The following is a 23797-nucleotide window of genomic DNA, read 5'->3' on the forward strand; positions in this document are numbered from 1 at the left end:
TCTAGGTGTTCATTATTTCCATCATATAATCCATACTTTGGACAAATAGAAGACCCAGAAAAATCGTCAACTGTGTAACCGGAAGTATTAGTTCCTGTGCTCTTAATGTCGGATTTCGATGTCTCCCGGTTCTGCAAAAACGTATTGTTCAATTCTTCTATACTTCTACTTTGTTGGTAGAGTAGCTGCATTGTATTGGCAGAAACCTCATCCTGTTTTCTAAACATATGTCATGGTGTCAGCCAAGGTTCCCATGTCGTTCCCCATTCTTTCTAACACGTTGAGCATTTTTATGCCCAACTGATCACCATTTGGCGGGGAATCTTCTCTGACTTTTCGATCAGAACCCGTCTCTACTACTGTATCGTCATTCATGTTTATTATTAAATTGCAATTTATAAAAGATTGTAATTTTCAATCCTGTGGATCGACGTGTACTGAAAATGATTCCCTATCTAACCAATACTCTTGGCATATGTCAAGTGGTAATCTTCTAAACCATTTTTTGTGCCCATATTCTTTTAGGATGAAGCCCGTCTCTTAGCAGGTGAAAATTAATATTTTGTCTGTTGTGTGATGACGAGTGGAATAGACCTGAGATAGTTGTGTAGAACAGTTTCACTCATAAGTCCTTTATTTTCTAAATTCGATCTGTAATACTTAAAAAACAAACACGTATTACATGAAACAGTCTAAAAATATGCAAATTATTATGATACAAAATCCAAATCTTGACTAAAATAAAATAAAAAATAAAAAATAAAAATGTTTTTGTATGTCCGGTAATTTGGTGACGAGGTCGGAGCCACCGAAATTATTTTTTTTCAAATGCAAATTTTCGTCAGCTAAATTTTTTGTAAAATTAAAACAATTTTCAGTATTTAAAGTATAAAAATCATACGATCTCACCGGAATAATTATGTTTGGGCTGTGATTGACGGGGATCCGCTTCTGGATCGCCCAATCGTCGACTCACGTGGTTTTCCAAACTGGCAACTTTCCGATGAATTTCCAAACTTCTCAGTCGAATAAATTCACAATAGTCGACACTTCTGACACCAGTGTGATGCCTGAAACATTTCTCAGACAACGTGGGTCCTATTTGGCACCACAAATAGCAGAGATCTACAAAAAGCTTGGCTGTGACAAAAAGACGTCTGCAGTACTCAAACTTTATTTATAGAACGAACAACATAAAAACAAGTACACAATCCCGAACCCAATAACCGTTACAGTAATTAAAAAATTGACACTGTCATAGTTTAAGTACACTTGTATTTCTACATCAAAAGCTTATGTCATTCGCACTGTATATTGTCAAAGTTGCAGACTTCTAATTTAATAAAAGGTTGATTTTGATATTTTCATTTGTAACCACTGTAATGACGCCGGGTATAATTGACGAGAGCTTTGTTTTTATTCAAGACCTTTTTTTTCCTTTTTTTTTTTAACTTAAATACACATGCATGATATTCATTAGCACAATTTAAAACTTACATTCAAATGAATTCCAAGAGGATCAACATTACACAATGTACTTTAGACATACAAATGTAGCAACTCATTCCGAACTTTAATAATTAACGACAACATTTTTTTTGCCCATTTCATCATTTTTTTTCCCGAAAATTTTAAAATATAATAAGGAATGGATGGATTTTGGGTAACCTGCATTTGTGTTAAATTATTTATTAATGACCAGGTCGAGAATGCTATATAAAACAATTACCACTCATTCAAAAAAAGAAGTGTCAGCCTTTTTTTATCATACTGATTTTATTACATTTGTAGATGTCTGTTTCCGTTCGATTCCGTTAAATACCAATTCCTCAGAGCAATTGGTACTTTGCGGAACGGAACGGAACGGAATAATAAATTAAAAAGTTTAAATCAGATTCAACTTGATTACTGTTTCTAATTCTCGTCGGCACGAGAGGTGGAAGGCCTCTTTTAAAAAATATAATTACCAATGGAAGGAGTAAGACTTTTTGTCTAAGCTGCCTTTATTTTAAATTCTTAATTATTTATCTGGTCGGGAATGCTATCTAAAACACTTATTTCTTCTGCAAAAAGGGGTGTCAGACACATTTTTTTTTATCATACTGCTTTTATTACATTATAAATGTCTGGTTCCGTTCGATTCCGTTAAATACCAATTCCTCAGAGCAATTGGTACTTTGCGGAACGGAACGGAACGGAATAATAAATTAAAAAGTTTAAATCAGATTCAACTTGATTACTGTTTCTAATTCTCGTCGGCACGAGAGGTGGAAGGCCTCTTTTAAAAAATATAATTACCAATGGAAGGAGTAAGACTTTTTGTCTAAGCTGCCTTTATTTTAAATTCTTAATTATTTATCTGGTCGGGAATGCTATCTAAAACACTTATTTCTTCTGCAAAAAGGGGTGTCAGACACATTTTTTTTTTATCATACTGCTTTTATTACATTATAAATGTCTGGTTCCGTTCGATTCCGTTAAATACCAATTCCTCAGAGCAATTGGTACTTTGCGGAACGGAACGGAACGGAATAATAAATTAAAAAGTTTAAATCAGATTCAACTTGATTACTGTTTCTAATCCTCGTCGGCACGAGAGGTGGAAGGCCTCTTTTAAAAAATATTTACAATGGAAGGAGTAAGATTTTTTGTTTTTGTCTAAGCTGCCTTTGTTTTAAATTCTTAATTATTTATCTGGTCGGGAATGCTATCTAAAACACTTATTTCTTCTGCAAAAAGGGGTGTCAGACACATTTTTTTTTATCATACTGCTTTTATTACATTATAAATGTCTGGTTCCGTTCGATTCCGTTAAATACCAATTCCTCAGAGCAATTGGTACTTTGCGGAACGGAACGGAACGGAATAATAAATTAAAAAGTTTAAATCAGATTCAACTTGATTACTGTTTCTAATCCTCGTCGGCACGAGAGGTGGAAGGCCTCTTTTAAAAAATATTTACAATGGAAGGAGTAAGATTTTTTGTTTTTGTCTAAGCTGCCTTTGTTTTAAATTCTTAATTATTTATCTGGTCGGGAATGCTATCTAAAACACTTATTTCTTCTGCAAAAAGGGGTGTCAGACACATTTTTTTTTTATCATACTGCTTTTATTACATTATAAATGTCTGGTTCCGTTCGATTCCGTTAAATACCAATTCCTCAGAGCAATTGGTACTTTGCGGAACGGAACGGAACGGAATAATAAATTAAAAAGTTTAAATCAGATTCAACTTGATTACTGTTTCTAATTCTCGTCGGCACGAGAGGTGGAAGGCCTCTTTTAAAAAATATAATTACCAATGGAAGGAGTAAGACTTTTTGTCTAAGCTGCCTTTATTTTAAATTCTTAATTATTTATCTGGTCGGGAATGCTATCTAAAACACTTATTTCTTCTGCAAAAAGGGGTGTCAGACACATTTTTTTTTTATCATACTGCTTTTATTACATTATAAATGTCTGGTTCCGTTCGATTCCGTTAAATACCAATTCCTCAGAGCAATTGGTACTTTGCGGAACGGAACGGAACGGAATAAAAAATTAAAAAGTTTAAATCAGATTCAACTTGATTACTGTTTCTAATCCTCGTCGGCACGAGAGGTGGAAGGCCTCTTTTAAAAAATATAATTACCAATGGAAGGAGTAAGACTTTTTGTCTAAGCTGACTTTGTTTTAAATTCTTAATTATTTATCAGGTCGGGAATGCTATCAAAAACACTTATTTCTCGTGCAAAAAGGGGTGTCAGACACATTTTTTGTTCATCATACTGCTTTTATTACATTATAAATGTCTGTTTCCGTTCGATTCCGTTAAATACCAATTCCTCAGAGCAATTGGTACTTTGCGGAACGGAACGGAACGGAATAATAAATTAAAAAGTTTAAATCAGATTCAACTTGATCACTGTCTCTAATCATCGTCGGAATGGGCTGTTGTAGGCCTCTTTTTTAAAATATAATTACCGATGGAAGGAGAAAGACTTTTTGTGTAACCTGCCTTTGTGTTAAATTTTTTATTATTGATCAATAAAATTGAGAATGGAAATGGGGAATGTGTCAAAGAGACAACAACCCGACCAAATTAAAAAAACACAACAGCAGAAGGTCACCAACAGGTCTTCAATGTAGCGAGAAATTCCCGCACCCGGAGGCGTCCCTCAGCTGGCCCCCAAACAAATATATACTAGCTCAGTGATAATGAACGCCATACTAATTTCCAAATTGTACACAAGTCGAAAATGCTATCTAAAACACATACCACTTATGCAAAAAGAGGTGTCAGACAATTTTTTTTTATCATACTGCTTTAATTACATGAAAGATGTCTGTTTCCGTTCGATTCCGTTAAATACCAATTCCTCAGAGCAATTGGTACTTTGCGGAACGGAACGGAACGGAATAATAAATTTAAAAAGTTAAAATCAGAACCAATGTTTCTAATCATCGTCGGAAAGGACGACGTGAGATCAGTCTAGATATCATAATGCATGACTTGCAAATGCGTTAATTTCATGATAATTTATCAGGACAATCCGACATATTCATTTACAGAATAGTTCCCGATGTTATACATTATTGCACATTTCACCTGGGAAGATGAGATTAAGTATACATTTGTGTTATTTGTATATGGAAAACCGTAAAACACAGAAATTTTAAAGTTTGTTTTGTTTTAAAGATTTTTCGAAATTTTGATAAATGCCCCCTTTGGATACCTTAAATGAAATTCCGTTCCGTTCCGTTCCGTTCCGTAAAGTACCAATAGCCCCCCTGAACCATAAAGTATTTCAATTGTATCCCCCTGAACCATTAAGTATTTCAATTGTATCCCCCTGAACCATAAAACGAAACACTGTCCTGTTCTTAAAGTATTTCAAATATATCAAGTAGGTCATGTCATTCAACTTTTTTTTTTATCCCAAACCTTTTTTGCACTTTCCAGTCAAACCTTTACATTATAAAAGAACTGACACTGACCTTAGCTTTCTCAGCATCTCTGGCCGCTTGACCAGTAAGAAATACGGTCAATGATGGAGTTTTAGGTTTCTTTGATATATTGATAATCTCCTTTAGACGAGGTACACCAAGAGTTACGTTTTTAGCTGATACACCAGCGTGATGGAAAGTGTTCAATGTCATCTGTGTAGCTGGTTCTCCCAAAGATTGGGCACCTAGAGCTCCAACCATCTCACCTGGATGTACCTGAACAAAAGTAGGAAAACTTATAATACATCACCCAATATTTGTCTTAATTCATACATTCTACTATTTAGTGGTATTGCTTTTATTTCAAAAATGCATGGATAATTATTTTTTCCAACTGTACATGAAAATGCTGATTTTAAGAAATAATATTACATACTGTTATTGTTATTTTCTATTTACTAAATTGGTTAGTACATAAAGCATACAAAATTAAGCTATGGAATCTTCAGAATTCTTATTTTTTTTTAATTTTAAATCAATCTTACTGCTTAAAACAAAACATTGTTTTTGCATATGAAATTAACACTTACATGAGACTGTTGAAACCTTGTTTCTATTTCCCCAAGCAACCACTCAAAAGCTTCAGCACTGAGCCTGAATTCTTCTGTCACTCTTTTGGCACACAGTGTTGATCTAACAAGACATTTCATTAGAATTGTAGCATTAGCATTGGCTTGTACACTGAGTTTATCTTCTCCTGGTACTGATACCAATCTTTTACAAAGTTCAGCAACACCTGAAATGGATTATAAAATATAAAAACTAATATCATTGGGAACCATGAATGTCAATCCTTAAAGAGTCAAATAAATAAGTATTTTTTTAAAAAATGTAGTTACAATAATGTATGTTTTTTTATAAAACACACTCTATCAACGTACATTGCAAATCTTATGTTTTGAAAATGTAAAAAAGAAGCCAAATTCAATGCACAGATGTTCAGTAAGAAGGAGACTGTAAAGGGTTATTTTCATGCCTTTTTATTTCAAGTGTGTTTAGTGTTTTAGCATTGACATTTATTTTTCATTTCTCATGTTTTGTTCAATGTACATGTTTCATGTTTGATCTTAGTAATAGCTTCCAGTACTCTTTTTCCTTAATATTTACAATTTTATTTCTTGTGCTTTGTTTCCCAACAACAAATGGAAGTTTTTAACGACCTTGACTGGCTATACAGCCCTTTGTTTCCCCTGCAATGTTTTTGCAATTTATATTTAATGTGTTTCTAGGTCCATACCCCCCTCTTTACCACACTCCCGGATGATTATTCATTTATTTGCTATGTACCATGTTTCTATATACATTAATTTGATCTACACTTTACAGCATTTTAAATTAGAATACTTTCAGCACTGTATAACATTGATGTTTCATTAGATTACCTTCTACAATTTTAGCTGGATGAAGGTCTGTAGGTTTATGTGTATTAATCCTGAAGATCTTTTGTGCATTCCATATTAGTCTGTGTAGATTGCATGGTAATACCACTTTACTGTCTCCTCTAGGGAAGATTGAACGAACTGTTTCCCTGTCCTCTTTTAACTGATCCCACTCATTTTCTAACAAGGCTAGGGCCTGAGCATCTCCAAGCAGATCTTTAATAGTCTCTTCACTCATGGACTTTCTCAAGATCCTATACAATTACAAAATGCAAATATCCATGTAATACTTGATATATTGATAAATAATACTTATTTTATTTTTGGATTCGCTCAGTCCTTTACTCTTTGCATTTTTACATCAATGTGCAGCAATTCATTGCCATTTGGTATTCAATTTTTTGTTTCATTATTAGACAGCATTTAGTTTTTAAAACTGCCCTCTATGTGTCTTAGGTCTAATGTAGTTGTAATTAACACATTTTTGTTAACTATTACTAGAGAAAGCACCTACCTTTCATCATTAGGATCCATCTTGAACTTTTTCTCAAAGATTCGCTCTGGTGGTTTAGCAGTAGGAATATCTTGAAACTCCACATGACAGGCATCAAGTCCATCCTCACCATATGTTAACTGTACCAATTGTTCAATTTGGTTACGTACAGTTCCATCATATTTTACCATCACACTCTCCATAGCTTTGATCAATCGCCTTTGAATGTAGCCTAAAAATGCAAATTTTAGCATTATTAATCAGAGAAAATAGTTACTGTCCCCACAATCACTTCTAAAATTAATCTTAACAAGAATGTGTCCCATGTACACAGATGTCCCACCCCCACTATCATTCTCTATGTTCAGTGAACCGTGAAATTGGGGTAAAAACTCTAAATTTGGCATTAAAATTAGAAAGATCATATCATAGGGAACATGTGAACTAAGTTCCAAGTTGTTTGGACTTCCAACTTCATCAAAAACTACCTTGACCAAAAACTTTAACCTGAAACAGGATAAATGAACAGACGAACAAACCGGTGAACTGACCCCAGAAAACATAATGCCCCTCTACTATTGTAGGTGGGGCATAAAAAGTATTTGAAATAAAAACAAATTTTGTTTTATTCAACTGTTTAATACCTGTACCAAGTCAGGACTATGAATGTCTATGATGGTTGTTTTCAATACTTTGATATGTATGAGCCTTTAATTTTCCCCTCTGATTAAGAAACTTTTTGTTTTGAATTTTCCTTAGTTCAGTAATTGGTTATTTTCCTTCTTTTTTTGTGCAACTTTTAGCAGTTTAGCCTTAAACATCATAATTCAAATCTTTCTATAGGTAACGTTACATTTTTTCTTGCAATGTCCTTTCAGAGAAAAATATTAGAGTGGTTAACATTTTATAATCAGTTCACGTCATTTAAATTTCATCATCATGAAGGACATCAAATGTTTAACCGATATATTCCTTTTGCCTTGCACTTTTCTTTTTAATCCAAGGTATCAAGTAAAACCTACCAGTTTCTGCAGTTTTTACAGCAGTATCAATGAGACCTTCACGTCCTCCCATGGCGTGAAAGTAAAATTCTGATGGTGTCAGTCCGGCAAGGTAGGAGTTTTCTACAAATCCTCTAGATTCTGGACCATAATCGTCTTTGATGAAATGTGGCAAGGTTCTGTAACGGAAACCAAAGGGAATTCTCTTTCCTTCAACATTCTGTTGTCCGACACAGGCAATAACCTACAACAGACATTTTATATATCTTTATTCATTAAATCAAAGGTTATGCTTTTTACCCATATTATTCTAATGCTACACAAACTTCAATGTGCTTTAAAAGCAAATTAGAAAACTCTAGGGCAAGATTCTCATTAAGAAGTTGGTGACCACTGTAGATATATGAAATTTTACACCACACATTTTTAACAATGAATAAGAAAACCAAAAAGTTTTAAATCTTCTAAATTAACTTTAATTTATTGATTGAGCTGTTGTTGTTTTTCTATTTGGAAAATTGAGGTAAGTCTTCTGAGATGAAATCAGTATCAATTCATGTCAATCAGACAAATCTCATTTAGTTGAAATTTCCACAAAGAAAATTATGATTTCAAAGTAGATAGCTCATAAAATATTTATCAAGTTTCAATCGTATTTGTGTCAATTACTTTAAATTCATTTTGCTATTTGTTTTTTAACAGAAGAGTTTGTATGAAGTAAACATTTAAAAAAAAAAGTTGATTTATTAGGTGGGTGGAGCTAATAATGCTATAACCTTGGGTTGATTTCATACAAATTGAAAACATGTGACAAGATAAATCCAGCCAATTAAAAATCAGCATTAGCAAAAAATGAATACTGTAAATATTGTTATTCAAGAGCTATTACACACGACTGACAAGAAGTTTCAGGTACCTGAGATATATTAATCTTGGAACCTTTAGATCCAGCCACTACCATAGATTTGAAGTTGTTGAAATCTGACAAAGACTGTTGAGCTTTACTACCAGTCTGGTCTCTGGCTCCATTCAGGATTCTGTTCACCTGGTTCTCAAAAGTCTGACGAAGTGTATTACCGGGTGAAGGCTCCAAATCATCATTGTGGGCCTTTTCAATAACCTCTATCACATCAAACTACAATGTTCAAAAATCAAATGAAGCGGAGTTTAATAAATTGTTTAGTTAGGTAATAAATAATCATATGAAGCCTAACGACTATCAAGTGGTACTTTGAAATTATAGGTGGAAGTTAAAAAGATATGTTAAATTTAATGCATTGTCCTATCTTATATTACAAAGGATTCTGCGCAATCAAACAAAATATATGTCCTTAATACATGTCCTGCTGTCAACATTTCTGACCCTACAAATAATTCTACATAATCTTCACCCAAATTTTAAATGTCATTCTCAATCTGAACCCATATAAAGAACACAACAAATTGGTAAATTACTTAATTTTATCTTGTCCTCAATAAACCTGTAACATTGAACACTTTTGATACAGACTATCAAAAGTCTCTAATTATTTGAAGCATTAATGCCATTTTTACCTTAGCTTTTCTGATAGTCTCCTGAATATCAACGTAAGTTTGAGGATCAGCAATGGTATCACCAATACCAATACTATTAGCTTCGTACATCAGCCAGTTGTTGACAACAGTTTGAATGTTACCATACATATAACCAGCTGTTTCATATCCTAACTCCTGAAACAGCACGTGAAGAAGAGATCCTGAGGAGGCACCTAAAGTCTTTTTACATAGAATACCACTGATCAGCACACCATCCTCTATCAATACCTACAAATATTAAACATAAATTATATTTTTGCAACATTTTGTTACAGCAATCATGAGATCAATTACTTCATTGTTAATTCACTATTTCCAGATATATTCAAATTACTTGCATTTTACCCTTGTGTTCCATTTTAAGCTTTGGTGGGTATGTGAATTCATTGGTAAAATAAGAAAGCACAAAACGCATAACAAAGCAACAAAACAGTCATTCAGTTTAGGCAGCGTAAGCATTTGTGGGTACAAGGAGTTATTGTAAGATTTCAATTGTACTGTTTTATTTGTATATCTAATTTGTAGATCGTAATTTACTGATGATTCTAATTTTACTTTAACTTTATCTAGCAAACAATTTTCAAGTTAAGAGCTATGCCAAATAACGGTAATATCTCAATGACCAACCAGATGCTCCGCAGGGCGTAGCTTTATACGACCGCAGAGGTTGAACCCTGAACGGTTGGGGCAAGTATGGACACAACATTCAAGCTGGATTCCGCTCTAAATTTGGATTGTGATTAAATAGTTGACACAGCATAGGTTTCTGACACAAAATGAATGTATTCAAATGAACTTAAAATTTTTGTTTTCTCTTAGAGCAATTCACTTTGCTGTTGAATATTAATCCTCTCAAAAAAATGTTTGAAGAAATTTTCTTTTTATTTATGAAATTTCAAATGAGAAAAATTCAACCCAATTTTTTAATCACATCCCCCTTTCCCTTGTTCCAAAACTAATTTCAATTAAAATATTCTAAAATTTAAATACATCATAAAATATTAAGATGTAAAAAAACTGCTTGTTATCACTGAAAGGTAAAGATTATTTAAATTTATCAGTTGGTAGTAAAAAGTGAATATACATTGTATATTGTATATAACAAAGATTTAAGTTGATTCTGGACAAAGAAAGATAACTCCAATTAAAAAAAAATCTTGCAGATATTTCTTGCTTACTATACTGGACAAAGAAAGATAACTCTTAATTAAAAAAAAATTTGCTATTTCACAATATTGTGAAATTAGATATTTCTTGCCATTGCACAATGCTGTGCAATTGAAAAGACTTGCTATTGCACAATACTTAATATAATAATTTTAGATCCTGATTTGGACCAACTTGAAAACTGGGCCCATAATCAAAAATCTAAGTACATGTTTAGATTCAGCATATCAAAGAGGCCCAAGAATTTAATTTTTGTTAAGATCAAACTTAGTTTAATTTTGGACCCTTTGCACTTTAATTTAGACCAATTTTAAAACTGGACCAAAAATTAAGAATCTACATACACAGTTAGATTTGGCATATCAAAGAACCCCAATTATTCAATTTTTGATGAAATCAAACAATGTTTAATTTTGGACCTCGATTTGGGCCAACTTGAAAACTGGGCCAATAATCAAAAATCTAAGTACATTTTTAGATTCAGCATATCAAAGAACCCCAAGGTTTCAATTTTTGTTAAAATCAAACTAAGTTTAATTTTGGACCCTTTGGACCTTAACGTAGACCAATTTGAAAACGGGACCAAAAATTAAGAATATACATACATAGTTAGATTCAGCATATTAAAGAACCCCAATTATTCAATTTTGATGAAATCAAACAAAGTTTAATTTTGGACCCTTTGGGCCCCTTTTTCCTTAACTGTTGGGACCAAAACTCCCAAAATCAATACCAACCTTCCTTTTATAGTCATAAACCTTGTGTTTAAATTTCATAGATTTCTATTTACTTATACTAACGCTATGGTGCGAAAACCAAGAAAAATGCTTATTTGGGTCCCTTTTTGGCCCCTAATTCCTAAACTGTTAGGAATGAAACTCCCAAAATCAATACAAACCTTCCTTTTGTGGTCATAAACATTGTGTTTAAATTTCATTGATTTCTATTTACTTTAACTAAAGTTATTGTGCGAAAACCAAGAATAATGCTTATTTGGGCCCTTTTTTGGCCCCTAATTCCTAAACTGTTGAAACCAAAACTCCCAAAATCAATCCCAACCTTTCTTTTATGGTCATTAACCTTGTGTCAAAATTTCATAGATTTCTATTGACTTAAACTAAAGTTATAGTGCGAAAACCAAGAAAATGCTTCTTTGGGCCCTTTTTGGCCCCTCATTCCTAAAATGTTGGGACGAAAACCCCCAAAATCAATACCAGCCTTCCTTTTATGGTCATAAACCTTGTGTTAAAATTTCATAGATTTCTATTCACTTTTACTAAAGTTAGAGTGCGAAAACTAAAAGTATTCGGACGACGACGACAAAATTTGCAGTCGTATAAAAAGGCCAGGTGATCTTGCATGATTTTTAAATTGCAATTAACCTATTAAAACAATGTTTGTTATTCATATCTCCCTTACTATAATAACACGTTAGTATAATCATATATATATACTAGAACAAACCCGTGATCTCACGGGTTCCGTGACTGAATTAAAGTATATAACTATGCGCAAGCCTTATTTTAGTATTAGTATTGTCATCTGATAAAGTCATGCCGATTATAAGGTACACGGCAGTTTTCTCTGCTTTCAAATCTTTCTGTTTGAACCCGTCGAACTTGAACTTATCAATTATTGGTAATATTTATTATTTGGAAAACAATAGGTCCTGGAATGGAGTCAACAGCATTGTCTATATTAGTTATAAATAAAGTTAAATTCTTTGTTTCACAGTTTTACGTCATGCCCACTAACAAATAGAAAACTGTACCTATACGCCCTATTTTTAGTCCCGATTTTTAGTATTCGTATTGTTATCTTAGAAAGTCTTACTGATTAAAATATTACAATAGGTAACAATTTGACAATTTAGTAGTGTCAACCTTGTGATTATGACCCGTATATATAGCATATTAATCCTGAATACACCCCCTGGTGGTGCGCCTGTCAGATGCGGAACGTACAGATAAGGTAATAGGTAACAGGTGAATATACTATTGGTATCGGTATCGGACTCGACCCGGAACTTCTTAATTATTGGTAATTTTAATTACGTGGAAAACAAAAGGACCTGGAGTGGTGTAATTTTTAATCTACACCTTTGTACTATATTTGTTATATATAAAGTTGAATTCTGTGATTCGTCGTTTTTATGTGATGACGGCTGACAAATTGGACCTCGTAATTTTAGTATTATAGATACCTTAGTATCACCAGGTGAAATCCATTTATATCTCCCTGACTATAATAAGTAATTAATATAGTCATATATAATTACCTTAGTATCACCAGGTGAAATCCATTTATATGGACCTCTATCCTCATCATCATTATGAGTACTGTGGGTTCTTATACAATTTACACGACCTGGGATGACTAAGGTCAACAACTGTTTCCCTGTCCAATAGGGTCTGGGTTTCAGTATAGCTGGCTGTGGCATGTGACCATCCCAGCTTGGTAAAAACATCAAAAGGTTCATCATTTGTCCCTAAAATCACAAAGTATAAGACTTTTCCTTGAACCAGTGGTAAGTTTGTGTTACAATTGTTATAAGAAACTCGAGTCACATATGTTATCAATTTCCATTTTACATATTCTATGTTTAAAACAACTTTCACCTTTTACACAAATCTGGTTTTAATCCATTTACTCTCGAAAGGTTAAAAAAGTTATTTTTTTTATTATCAAAGCTGTTTTAAGTTCAAAGCAAAGAAATAATAATCCGGTATAAAGTCATGATAGACTATAAAGTCTTATTTACCCTGTCCAAAAATACATCCCTCTTGGTCATTTTTCTGACCGCAGTCAATGTGTCCTGTACAATACCCATAACTGGTCTGTTAGACTGTGGTGTTATGATCATCTTAGATACAAGGGCCAAGTTGGAAATCTCAGCTTTAGTCTCTAAAGACTGAGGAAGATGCAAGTTCATTTCATCTCCGTCAAAATCAGCATTGTATGGTGTGGTTACACTGAAACAAACAAAAAAGTTTTATACTTTATAAAAAGATATGAATTGTATACATTTTTGAAACAGAATAAGGACAATTTAAAGAACTGTTTTTAAAGATGAGACAGGTCTAAGGGCACTTTAATTTAATAAGATGATCTTCTAAGATCAGTAAAGTCAGGGTTAGACACTAACATTAGAGGACATGTAGTACACAGGACTACCAAGAAATATTTTTGGGTAGTCCTGGTAGTCCATCACTATCACCGGTTAGGGCCGCAACGCGGCCCGAAATTGCTAGGGGGGGTTTGGGACATGCCCCCCCTAGAAAATTTTTCAAAATATGATGCAATTTCCTGCCATCTGAGCACCTCAAAGCACACAAATGTTCATTTGAGTTTTTCAAGTATAGTTGGTTTTTTTTTTTTAGATAAAAGTTAACATTCAGTGAATCAATTTTATTCCAACTGAACTTTTTCTCAAGGAAATTTTGAAAAATGAGATGCAAAATCCAGCAATGAGAGACAATTTGTAAGACCTTGTTAGGTGGAGTTAATGACCTTTCATTCCAGAATTTTTTAGAAAAAAAGAATAAAAATAAGTCATACAATATGTTTTAATTTTTCATTAATTCTTCAAACAGTTTATAAGATTTTGTTGAAGGGATCATCAATACAATGTCTTTGTTTGTGTACTAGAGGTCATCATCATCATCACTGTTGAAATCTATTCTATTCAGTGGATAAGTTCTTGAAACAAAGTGGATGTAATACCATTTTCAATGGCATGACATGATTTTTATTTAACAGGAAAGCCTCAAAAAAAGATCAGTGATATTGTTGGTTTTTTTTTAAAAACCTCAACCTGTTGTTGTTGTTTTTAGGGTGGAATGTTTTTTCTTCCCAAATTTGGAAGTTTTTTTAACACATGAACGTTTTTATTGCTGACCTTTGTTGTCCTTTCTGCAGTTTTCATTCACATATATTTTGGTTGTCAGACATTTTCAAACAGGAAGGTACTTTTCGGGTAGGGGAAAGGAACGAAAACAATGATGGTACTTTTTACATTGAAAACGCCATGTGTTACAAACACTAAGAAGATTTTGATCATAAACCTGGATCTCAAAAGTGCTTTCATAATATTAAACATGATGGAAATTTACGTACATTACGATCAATGCCATCACTGTTTTTGAAATATATAGCTTTTAATATTAGAACTTTCTATTCCATTTTTTAGCATTAGAATAGCCAGATCATACACAAAATTTCAGGTGGTCCACAGGACTACTGATTAACCATGTTTTGGTAGTCCTCCTTGATTTTAGGAGGGCACCGGACTACCGTTAGTGTCGAACCCTGGTAAAGTGGATAATTATTAAAGAAAATGATCATTTAAAATTCATGAATGCGAGTTATATCAAAGTTCCTTCTAACCTCTACATCTTCCTACATTTACTTCTAAAACAGCACTTTGATAATTGAGTAATTTAAACATGCAGAAAATGTTCTTAAATTTTACTAAAATCTTGCATATAAAAAAAGCTGTACAGGAAATCTTGTTTTCAGCATATCCTTTACATCTCTTTCACAACTTCCATAGAAAGTGTGTCCCAATTTTTTCCCCCATCTTTACCATGTCAATAACTACACTTTCTAAGCACTTGTCATGTTGCTGTTTCCACAGCAGAACAGATTATTTTTTTTTATTTTAACAGATTCTTTTATACAGCAACTATATTATATACACTTGAGATTGTATATAGTGAATGACCCTAAACAAATAATACCTCAGATTCATTCTGAATGTAGACCATGGTAAAACTTTCACTCTGTGACACATCATACTCATCTTATGTAGAGTTGGCTGACGATTAAACACAATAAAATCATTATCCTGCATATGTCTTTCCACCTGAAATTAAAAATAAAACATATCACAACAGGCTCAATTGGTTAAATATTCCATTGAAAGGGCTATTCTTAAATTTTAAAATGCACTGGGGACATTGAATATTTTTTTCCAAGACTTCCACCACCATTTGGGCATGGCAAACTGAACTTTGAGAATGGAAGCTAATTAAAGGATGAACTGATGGACAAGGGTAAAACTTAGTGTCCCCTCCACTTAGGCAGTGGCATAAAAAAGCAACAAAATGTAACCCATCGATTGTCTAGGATAACTGGATTAACAGGAATTACTTCACACTTACCTTGTATCCTATCTGTAGATGGAGATCACTGGATTTGGGATGAAATCTTAAATCTATTCTCTCTCCATTATCCCGTACAATATACTTGGCACCAGGATACTGATTGGATCCTCTCTGTACTAAATCATGCATTCTGAAAATACAAATATTCAACTGTGCTACCAATGTATCAATGCTGTCTTCTAAACTTCTTATCTTTTGTTTTTAAAATACAAGTCTTCCAACTGTAGCTATAAAGCTCAGAATATATTTTTTTCTTATTATTTACAAAGCAAATCCTACTTTATATTTAAGAATCAATTGTTTATTTTGTAATTGTATCGGGGGTGTAAAACTTTTATTATTTTTATCATCATCTCGACCTTATTTTTGCCTAACAAACTTAGGACTACTGCACATAGTAAAGACTAGAAAGCATCACTCACTTGTCTATATTGAAGGGTGTGACTAACTCAGGAAACGTCATGTTCTGTGCTATAGATCTGGGTACTCCTACTTGATCAATTCTCAAGTTTGGATCTGGAGTAATGACAGTACGAGCTGAGAAGTCCACACGTTTACCCATCAAGTTTCCTCTTACTCTTCCTTCTTTGCCCTTCAGTCTCTGTTTCACTGACTTTAAAGGTCTACCTGATTTCTGTGTGGCCTGTTAAACAAATATAATATTTTAAATGCAAACTACACACGAGGTTACCATACGATAAATCAAACCAGTTACGATGGTTAAGAAATATTAAGCTCTATTGCTTATTACCAGAAGAATTTTTCACAAGGAATAATGTCAAGTCCATATTTACAATGTTTTCAATGTCTGGGACAGTAGCTAACATGGTAAAAATAATATTTAAACATATTCAGAAAAGAAAACTTACCTGAATTTATCCAATTAACCTTTGGAAAACTAGGGGAGTGAGTATAAGGCTAATGGACCCTGCCTTTAAACAGCATATTTGTAAATTAGTTTCCAACAGAATAAACTAGATGTGTCAATATTCCACCATAAGTCAATGAACTCAATATTGTAATCTATGTACTAGTATGTAGACACAAATCAACCAAAAATGTTCATTTATAAGAAAAAAGTCTGTACAAGTGCTTGTTTTCAGATTGATGGAATGACACTATACTTGCATTATAATCCAGCCACTTGGTGGTGGAGCAAAATAAGATTAAAGGAAGGACATGTATCAAGTCTGTACATTATAAAGTAAACAATATTTCTATTAGTATCCTACCTTTGGCAAACCAGGGAGTTCATTATCTGTGAATGTTGCCACATGATACTGTAACATTTTAGTGTCCTCAGAAATGATGTGTGCAGCTGCACCATTTTGTTCATTTCTTCGTAACTGATTATTAGCTTTGATAATGTCAGACAACTTATGGGTTAAATCATCCTGATTTCTAGCTGAGCCAAACATGACAACAGCTGGTCTGACACAGAGTGGTGGAACTGGCTGTACAGTAATAACCATCCAGTCAGGTCTGGCAAACTTTGGATCCATTCCAAGTACAACACATTCCTCGTCCGAGATGCGCTTCAAAATTTCATGAACTCTTTCTGCAGTCAGTACAATCTTTTTCTCTTGTGTTTCTTCGTTTATATTCTTCCATTCTGCAGTTAAATCTAAACCTTGTCTTCTGATTTTAGGTTGAAATCTTCCACACCCTCCATGTTGATGCTGAAAGTGTACACAAAATTTAATCATTTACCATTATTTCAATACTTTGTATTTGAACACTTCATGACTTACTACAGTTATCTTGTGATGTAGTTGCAAATTAACAATTTCATAGAAAACAAACTACATGTATTATTACTTTTTGCCAAATAACTATTTTAATCTACAAGTTGTTTTCTGATCTGTTAAAAGGTCATGAAGATCCTTTATTTCAGTTTATCAATTTTCAACTGTGAACTTGACCTACATGTCCATGAAATACTTTTTTACACATCATGCCCAACTGGCAAAGGCACTTTATTCACCTACCTGTAATTCATTTTAGTAAGATCTGATTTATGTCCCGAGATATTGGTTGGAAACAAAATCCCCCTCCCCCATGAATTACTGTATATTCATGTGGAACTTTAGAATTAGCATTCTTGTTCTTTTTAAGGAGCACTAAATTTGAAGAAAAGTGTGGAAAAATTAAATAATTTATTTAATATAATTTTTGTCAGATGTGGACCAATAAGTTACTTGCTTACCATGCCTTCCAACCTGAGCATTGTGTAATCTTTGACTGTGTATCCCAAATATATGTGTTTTTGTAACACAAGACTAGAGAACTACACATTACCTTTTTCTCTTCATCCATAAGATCTTCACCAAGTTTACCATCCATTTCATCTCCACCTTCACAAATCTTCTTAGTTTTACAGAGATCATAAACATGTGCAAATCTTTTTCTTGGAAATCCTTTGGATTTTGCTATAACATCTTTAACCTTTGGATGATTCTGAAAAACATATAAACATACTTTAAGGCTGTTGCAAACTTGTTGTTCAATGTTTTTTTCTCAGCAACCATTATAATACAGCTTTATGGTGTTTTAAGAAATTAAACAAGAGAATATTGTGAACCAGATAACATCATGACCATCAGGATATTGACAGAATTTTCTACAGGTCATTCGCAAGTACTTTATGTGTCTCTGACGTGAATTCATTACTTAATTTAGAAATGTTTTTTAATGTCTGGTCAAACATTCTTATTATCACATAGTAATGATGCAGAATGACATACTAAAGAGATCAGGACATAGGAAAGTTGGGTATATGTTTTAATATAATCATCTATAAAGTTTTTAACTTACAACATCAACCAACAGCTTTGAACAGTAGAAACACACACATCTGATCATTTTTATGGTTTTTGTCAGAAAACCAACATGGAACACTGGTTTGGCTAACTCTATGTGTCCAAAATGTCCAGGGCATTCCTGCATGATCCCGGCACATGTCTGACATCTGGAAGTTCTATCTATTGTTCCTTGTCTGGGATCCATCAATCCACCAAGCTTTGGTCTACCACCCTCCATTGTTTCAGAGTATTTAATTCCTCCTTCTGTAACAGACATCCTCCTCTGAAAAATACAATAAAAACTTTACTTCTGACTGAATAAACCCAAAAGGGCAGTTATATGTTGTCATTGCTTTTTTTAATAAATATCAAAAAGCAGCTTTCAAAGTTTCATTATTTAATTATTTAACACTTTAATAAGTTGACCATGCTGTTCTGTTTTGACCCTGTAATGAAAACCTGACAAAGGTGACATCACCCATATGTTGATGTTTTCATGCAAACCATTTTGTACTAATCCCAACATTGAGGGGGGGTAGACCCTTTATTGGGATTCCGGGATTGGGTGTTTTTAAGCTCAGGATTTCGGGATTGATCCTTTCGGGATCCTAGAATTCTTTTTTTGAATCTCGGGACATCGGGATTTCGTATTTTTAAGCCCAGGATTTCGGGATCAGGACCACTCCTACCCTCCCTCAACATTGCATTTAATTTGGTCGTTATCATGTGACATTTGTTAGTAACATGAACTCGGACACAGTGAAATAGACTTTCTTGGAATTAAAGTATAGAAAAAAACCTTGAAAAATAAAAAGTAGATGATCGTTTCATGCTTTGCCCAGCTGGACTTTTACTGGACATTATACAATTGACCAGATTATATGACCATTTTGGAAGCCTTGGTCGGACGTCATGTTTGCAGTTTTTGTTTTCAAGTTCTATAATACATGTACTATATATGATTATGAGTTCTAACAATCATTTGACCGTGCTATTTCTTTTTTTGTTTAAACATGTACAATTCAAATTTCAACACAAAATTTTCAGATTGTAAAGGGAAATTTTCTTTCTTTGGTGGCTTGAATCATATTAGTGATAGTTTCTAGTTCTCACCAGGCCCGTAATATAGTGTTATTAACTGGCTGTTTCTGTATTGGCACTGGTATAGATTCAAGGTTTGCTGTATTGGCCTCGAGACCCGTAGGGTCGAGGGCCAATACAGCTGACCGAGAATCTATTCCAGTGCCAATACAGAAACAGCCAGTTCATAACACTTTTATTAAATGATTATAAGAGTATAAAAAACCGGAAGTGAATGTCCCGTATTAGCCCATGGGCCAATACAGCTTTTTTCCCGCTTTTTTCTGTATTGGCCCTGTTTTTTTCCGTTTCAAAACTTTAAGACATTACAAAACATTACACATCATTTAACCTGTTTATTTTATGACTTTAATTTAAAAAATATTATACAAATGTTTTTATGCATAACGATACTTTCAAAGTTAAGTAATGGTGTAAGAAAATTGAAAACCGGAAGTGAACATCCTGTATTAGCCGCTAATACGGCTTTTATCCCGCTTTTTTCTATATCGGAATCTGTTTTTTTCCGTATTAGCCCTGTTCGAAGAGCAATATTAAATCTTGATTTATATCGACAGTGGAACGTTTTTAGTATTGCACATGCTGATTTATCCGTATTAGGGCTTTATATTTGCTCATATCATTTAATAAGAGTTTATTTGAACTCATGAGCTTGACTTTAAAAGTCACAAGGCTTAAATTAAAATATTGTTTGTTTGCAGTTTACCGACCGACCCTTGAAAATCCTCCCGACTGTGAAAATTTTATTGCTTAAAATTTGAAGAAATTTTTTTAATACCTCTATTGACGTGATCCGGAACTTTGGGTCCTTTCCGGAAATGATTTAAAGTCTGGGTCAATTACGCATTTCAAGTTCGGTTTTTCTTAGCTTCCAGTCAAGCGTTCATGTGACCATTTAATGATAAAGCACATGGAAATTGTTTACAGGTATCCATGAAGTCACGGAGGAGTACTTTACGCTGTCGTCTCGTGTCAATTTTTAGACAAATAACAAACAAAAAAGTTTATTTGTAAACTGTTTATACAGATTCAGGCACATGTAATGATGTGTGATGATATCATTGACGATGATGCAGCGGATATTCATAACTGACACAATAACCATTCTGTTTGCAAACAAATCAGGTTCAGAATCTGTGGAGCCTGTCTTTATGGAACCAATTTCAGTGGTTAAATAATTCGACAGCAGCTTGAAGTATGGCTTATTTTCTACAAATCGTTGTGAAGACGACAAAGATGAAACCACTCCTCTGTGACTAAAATCTTCATGGATATCTGTAAACAAGCCTGTACGGAGGAAGGGCTCATTTGAAATTTTAATGGATATAGATTATGCCAAATCAATAAGAAGCAACCCTAACTACACAAAGATGTAGAGAAAATGAATGGTTAGCTTGAAAAATAAATATACTCTCTCTATATTAAATCTATCTTCGATTGCAATGAGTATGCTCCTTTAGGATAAGGGGGGCTGCCCCACTCATTGCAATTATTCTCTTTCTTACAATATTAGATATATACCCAAACTGTGTGGCCTGTGTGAATTCAATTAAAACATGTCCTTAGGAGCTATGCTGTCAATTTTTTTATGCATTAAAAACATTTCAGTACAGACCATTTTCTTTTAATGGGGTGCTATGGACTTTAGATTTCTTTGGTTTTCATTAAAGCCTGGCAAAAATATAACCTTATCACATATAATTAAATATTGTTAGAAATATGAAAACAGTCGGATGTCTTAGTACTTTTTTTTCAAGTTGCCTTTTTTTCAATTGAGGAAGATTCAATGGTTGTTGTTTTTTTATTAAAAATAAACTCTTTAATAATTGTCTTATAAATCTATAATATATACATTTTCTGATGAAAATACTCTACTCCTGAAAACATTCTAGTCAAGAAGCATACATGTCTGAATATATTTCTTTAAAACAGTTCTAGTCATAATGACATTCCTTGTTTATAAGTGTTCCAGTATTTAATAATTATACCATGTTTTATGTCATAAATTGGATAATGACACTATGTTAAAGTTTCAGTTTTGGTTAAAAAGTTTTTTATCTGAAAATGCCTGTTCATTTGATGTTGGTTTTCAGCATGTCCAGTGTTTGTTGTTTTAAAATGTGTTTTTTTTCTTCACAAGAAACTTGGTTTAGTGTAACTGCTTGTTTAAACTGTATTTTGGCTGATAAAATAAAATATTTTTCCTACCTACCGACCCTTCAGTCTGAAGGTACAGTCGGAAAACTGCAAACAAACATATTTTTAAGGTTGGCCCAAATTGAAAAGAACGTTGACTTTAACAGTGCTTATTTGGTTTCAAGGGGAATTCGTAAGGGGAGGGGGGGTCTCCCCTTTAGGCTCAGGTATGCTCACATCTACAAAATATCAAATCACACTTGTAAATAGGAGCTGATTTAGGTTAAAGTCTATGTACAGTGCATATATTTACTTTTTTGCAACACATCACATGTTACAAGCCCGTTTCTCTTTGCAAACAGAATTTTTGGAAATCGGTATTGAAAAATCTGTCAATTTTCTGAATTCCGAGTGTAATTTGTAATAATATTGGTAGAACTTCTGGAAATTTGTGTCATGATAGCAGAAAATAGGATGAAAGAAGAAAACTGGTATTGAAATTTTAATCTCTTAATGATGGACAAAGACATATCAAAGAAGCTATCCTCAAGACTCCGAGAACATGCCTCCCCCTTCGGTCAATTTAAGATTTTGATATAAAGACAAATATTTTAAAATTCATATTCTTTGTTTTAATAATTATAACATATATAGATGACATAGATATATTTAAATTATATAAGAACTGTGGGGCGACTAAATAATGAAATATAAAAAAGTGTAGTCCAAATAATTATGACGCCTTGGACGGCTATTTTATAAAAATTTTTGGACGCCCTCCTGCGTCAAATGAGGGAACTAAAAAAATCCAAATATAAAAATACCCTCAGAAGACGGCATGATTATCTGGACTAAAAAAAGTGTTGATTTATCGTACGATTTCATCTGGTCCTAAAATCCCAAACTGTACTCTCTTCACGTCCCGAAGAGGTGCGTTGGAATCGCCAGTGTAAGCCATGATTCTTGTCTGTTAGTCCTCAAGTTATTGTGGTTCTAAAGGTAATTTCTTTGCCTCATTTAGATTGTTTACATTTCACAATAATATTGCAATATGGCCGCCCTTCGGAGAGCGTAGTAAAATTTCCGCTGAAAAGTGTCGAGTATTTATACATTTCATCGATTACTACGGGTTGAACATTGTCATTCCAAGGACTGATGCTCAGCTAGACGTTTATTAAAACACATATTTACATTTAGCTTTCAAGCATTATCAGACTTATTAAGAGGTTCGCAAAAGGAATCGTTTGTTTGAATAATGCTTTATTTATTTTTATTTCATTTTCCGGAATGCACATAGACAACTGAATTTCGGCTTTAAAAAACTTAACAAACAAAGATCATACCTACTGTACAGTATAGTATAGATTAATTCAGAATAGACAGAGAAAATCCTGATAAACCCTTCTATAACCCCTTGTTTCTATTTCTTTACAAAATATCTAACTCCGGGAATGGACGGAGCACTCCCACTTAAAATATATTTTTAGTAAGTAAATCCTTTTGGACAGGACAGGATTTTCCCTCCCCCTTTTAACAAAATCGTTTCTTTCTCCGACTACTTCAGGTAGATAGAGGTACCGTGGCACATTAAAAAAAATCCATAATTTTTTTTATATGCCGATTGAGTCAACATTTAATCTTTAATTTATATCATGTTATTTTACGACCTTTGTTAGTCAAATTCATTTACAGGGGTTAAAGAGGGGGGGGGGGGGCAAGGGGTTTAACTGTTATGCTGTTATGGAGCAATTTAATTCTTTGTTATCTGTTATTTTGAAAATATATTTGCTGTTGTCTTATTCTTTGTTAGGTGTTATTGGGCTTTTATTTTTTTTCTTATCTGATATCAGTGTGATAATGTATTTGCTGTTAACTGTTATTGAAAATTGGAATGTTAGCATTTTTTTTATAGTCAATATTCGGTATAAATTGAAGATCATTGGACATTGATACCAATTACAGAAGTGAGGTCCAGGACAATTCAAGTATATCT

At 33.3% G+C, this 23797-nt stretch overlaps 1 protein-coding gene across 1 annotated transcript in view; it reads right to left on the reverse strand.

Moving 5' to 3' along the window:
* The window catches only part of LOC134712507 (DNA-directed RNA polymerase II subunit RPB1-like), a 41533-nt gene extending 18606 nt beyond the window's left edge, over positions 1 to 22927 (reverse strand). The window contains exons 1-16 of the mRNA XM_063574125.1: positions 22682 to 22927; positions 18581 to 18850; positions 18065 to 18223; positions 16999 to 17445; positions 16189 to 16409; positions 15764 to 15896; positions 15341 to 15465; positions 13363 to 13573; positions 12880 to 13089; positions 9414 to 9662; positions 8776 to 8994; positions 7881 to 8103; positions 6880 to 7090; positions 6369 to 6619; positions 5517 to 5722; positions 4978 to 5202 (exon numbers count right to left, since the gene is read on the reverse strand). Of these exons, the coding sequence (XP_063430195.1) occupies positions 4978 to 5202; positions 5517 to 5722; positions 6369 to 6619; positions 6880 to 7090; positions 7881 to 8103; positions 8776 to 8994; positions 9414 to 9662; positions 12880 to 13089; positions 13363 to 13573; positions 15341 to 15465; positions 15764 to 15896; positions 16189 to 16409; positions 16999 to 17445; positions 18065 to 18223; positions 18581 to 18850; positions 22682 to 22762 (3441 nt within the window). The 5' untranslated portion in view covers positions 22763 to 22927. The remainder of the gene's footprint in view (positions 1 to 4977; positions 5203 to 5516; positions 5723 to 6368; positions 6620 to 6879; positions 7091 to 7880; positions 8104 to 8775; positions 8995 to 9413; positions 9663 to 12879; positions 13090 to 13362; positions 13574 to 15340; positions 15466 to 15763; positions 15897 to 16188; positions 16410 to 16998; positions 17446 to 18064; positions 18224 to 18580; positions 18851 to 22681) is intronic.
* Positions 22928 to 23797: the final 870 nt, after the last annotated feature.

The sequence above is a fragment of the Mytilus trossulus genome, chromosome 3 (assembly GCF_036588685.1).
Source record: "Mytilus trossulus isolate FHL-02 chromosome 3, PNRI_Mtr1.1.1.hap1, whole genome shotgun sequence".
In the NCBI taxonomy this organism is placed as follows: domain Eukaryota; kingdom Metazoa; phylum Mollusca; class Bivalvia; order Mytilida; family Mytilidae; genus Mytilus; species Mytilus trossulus.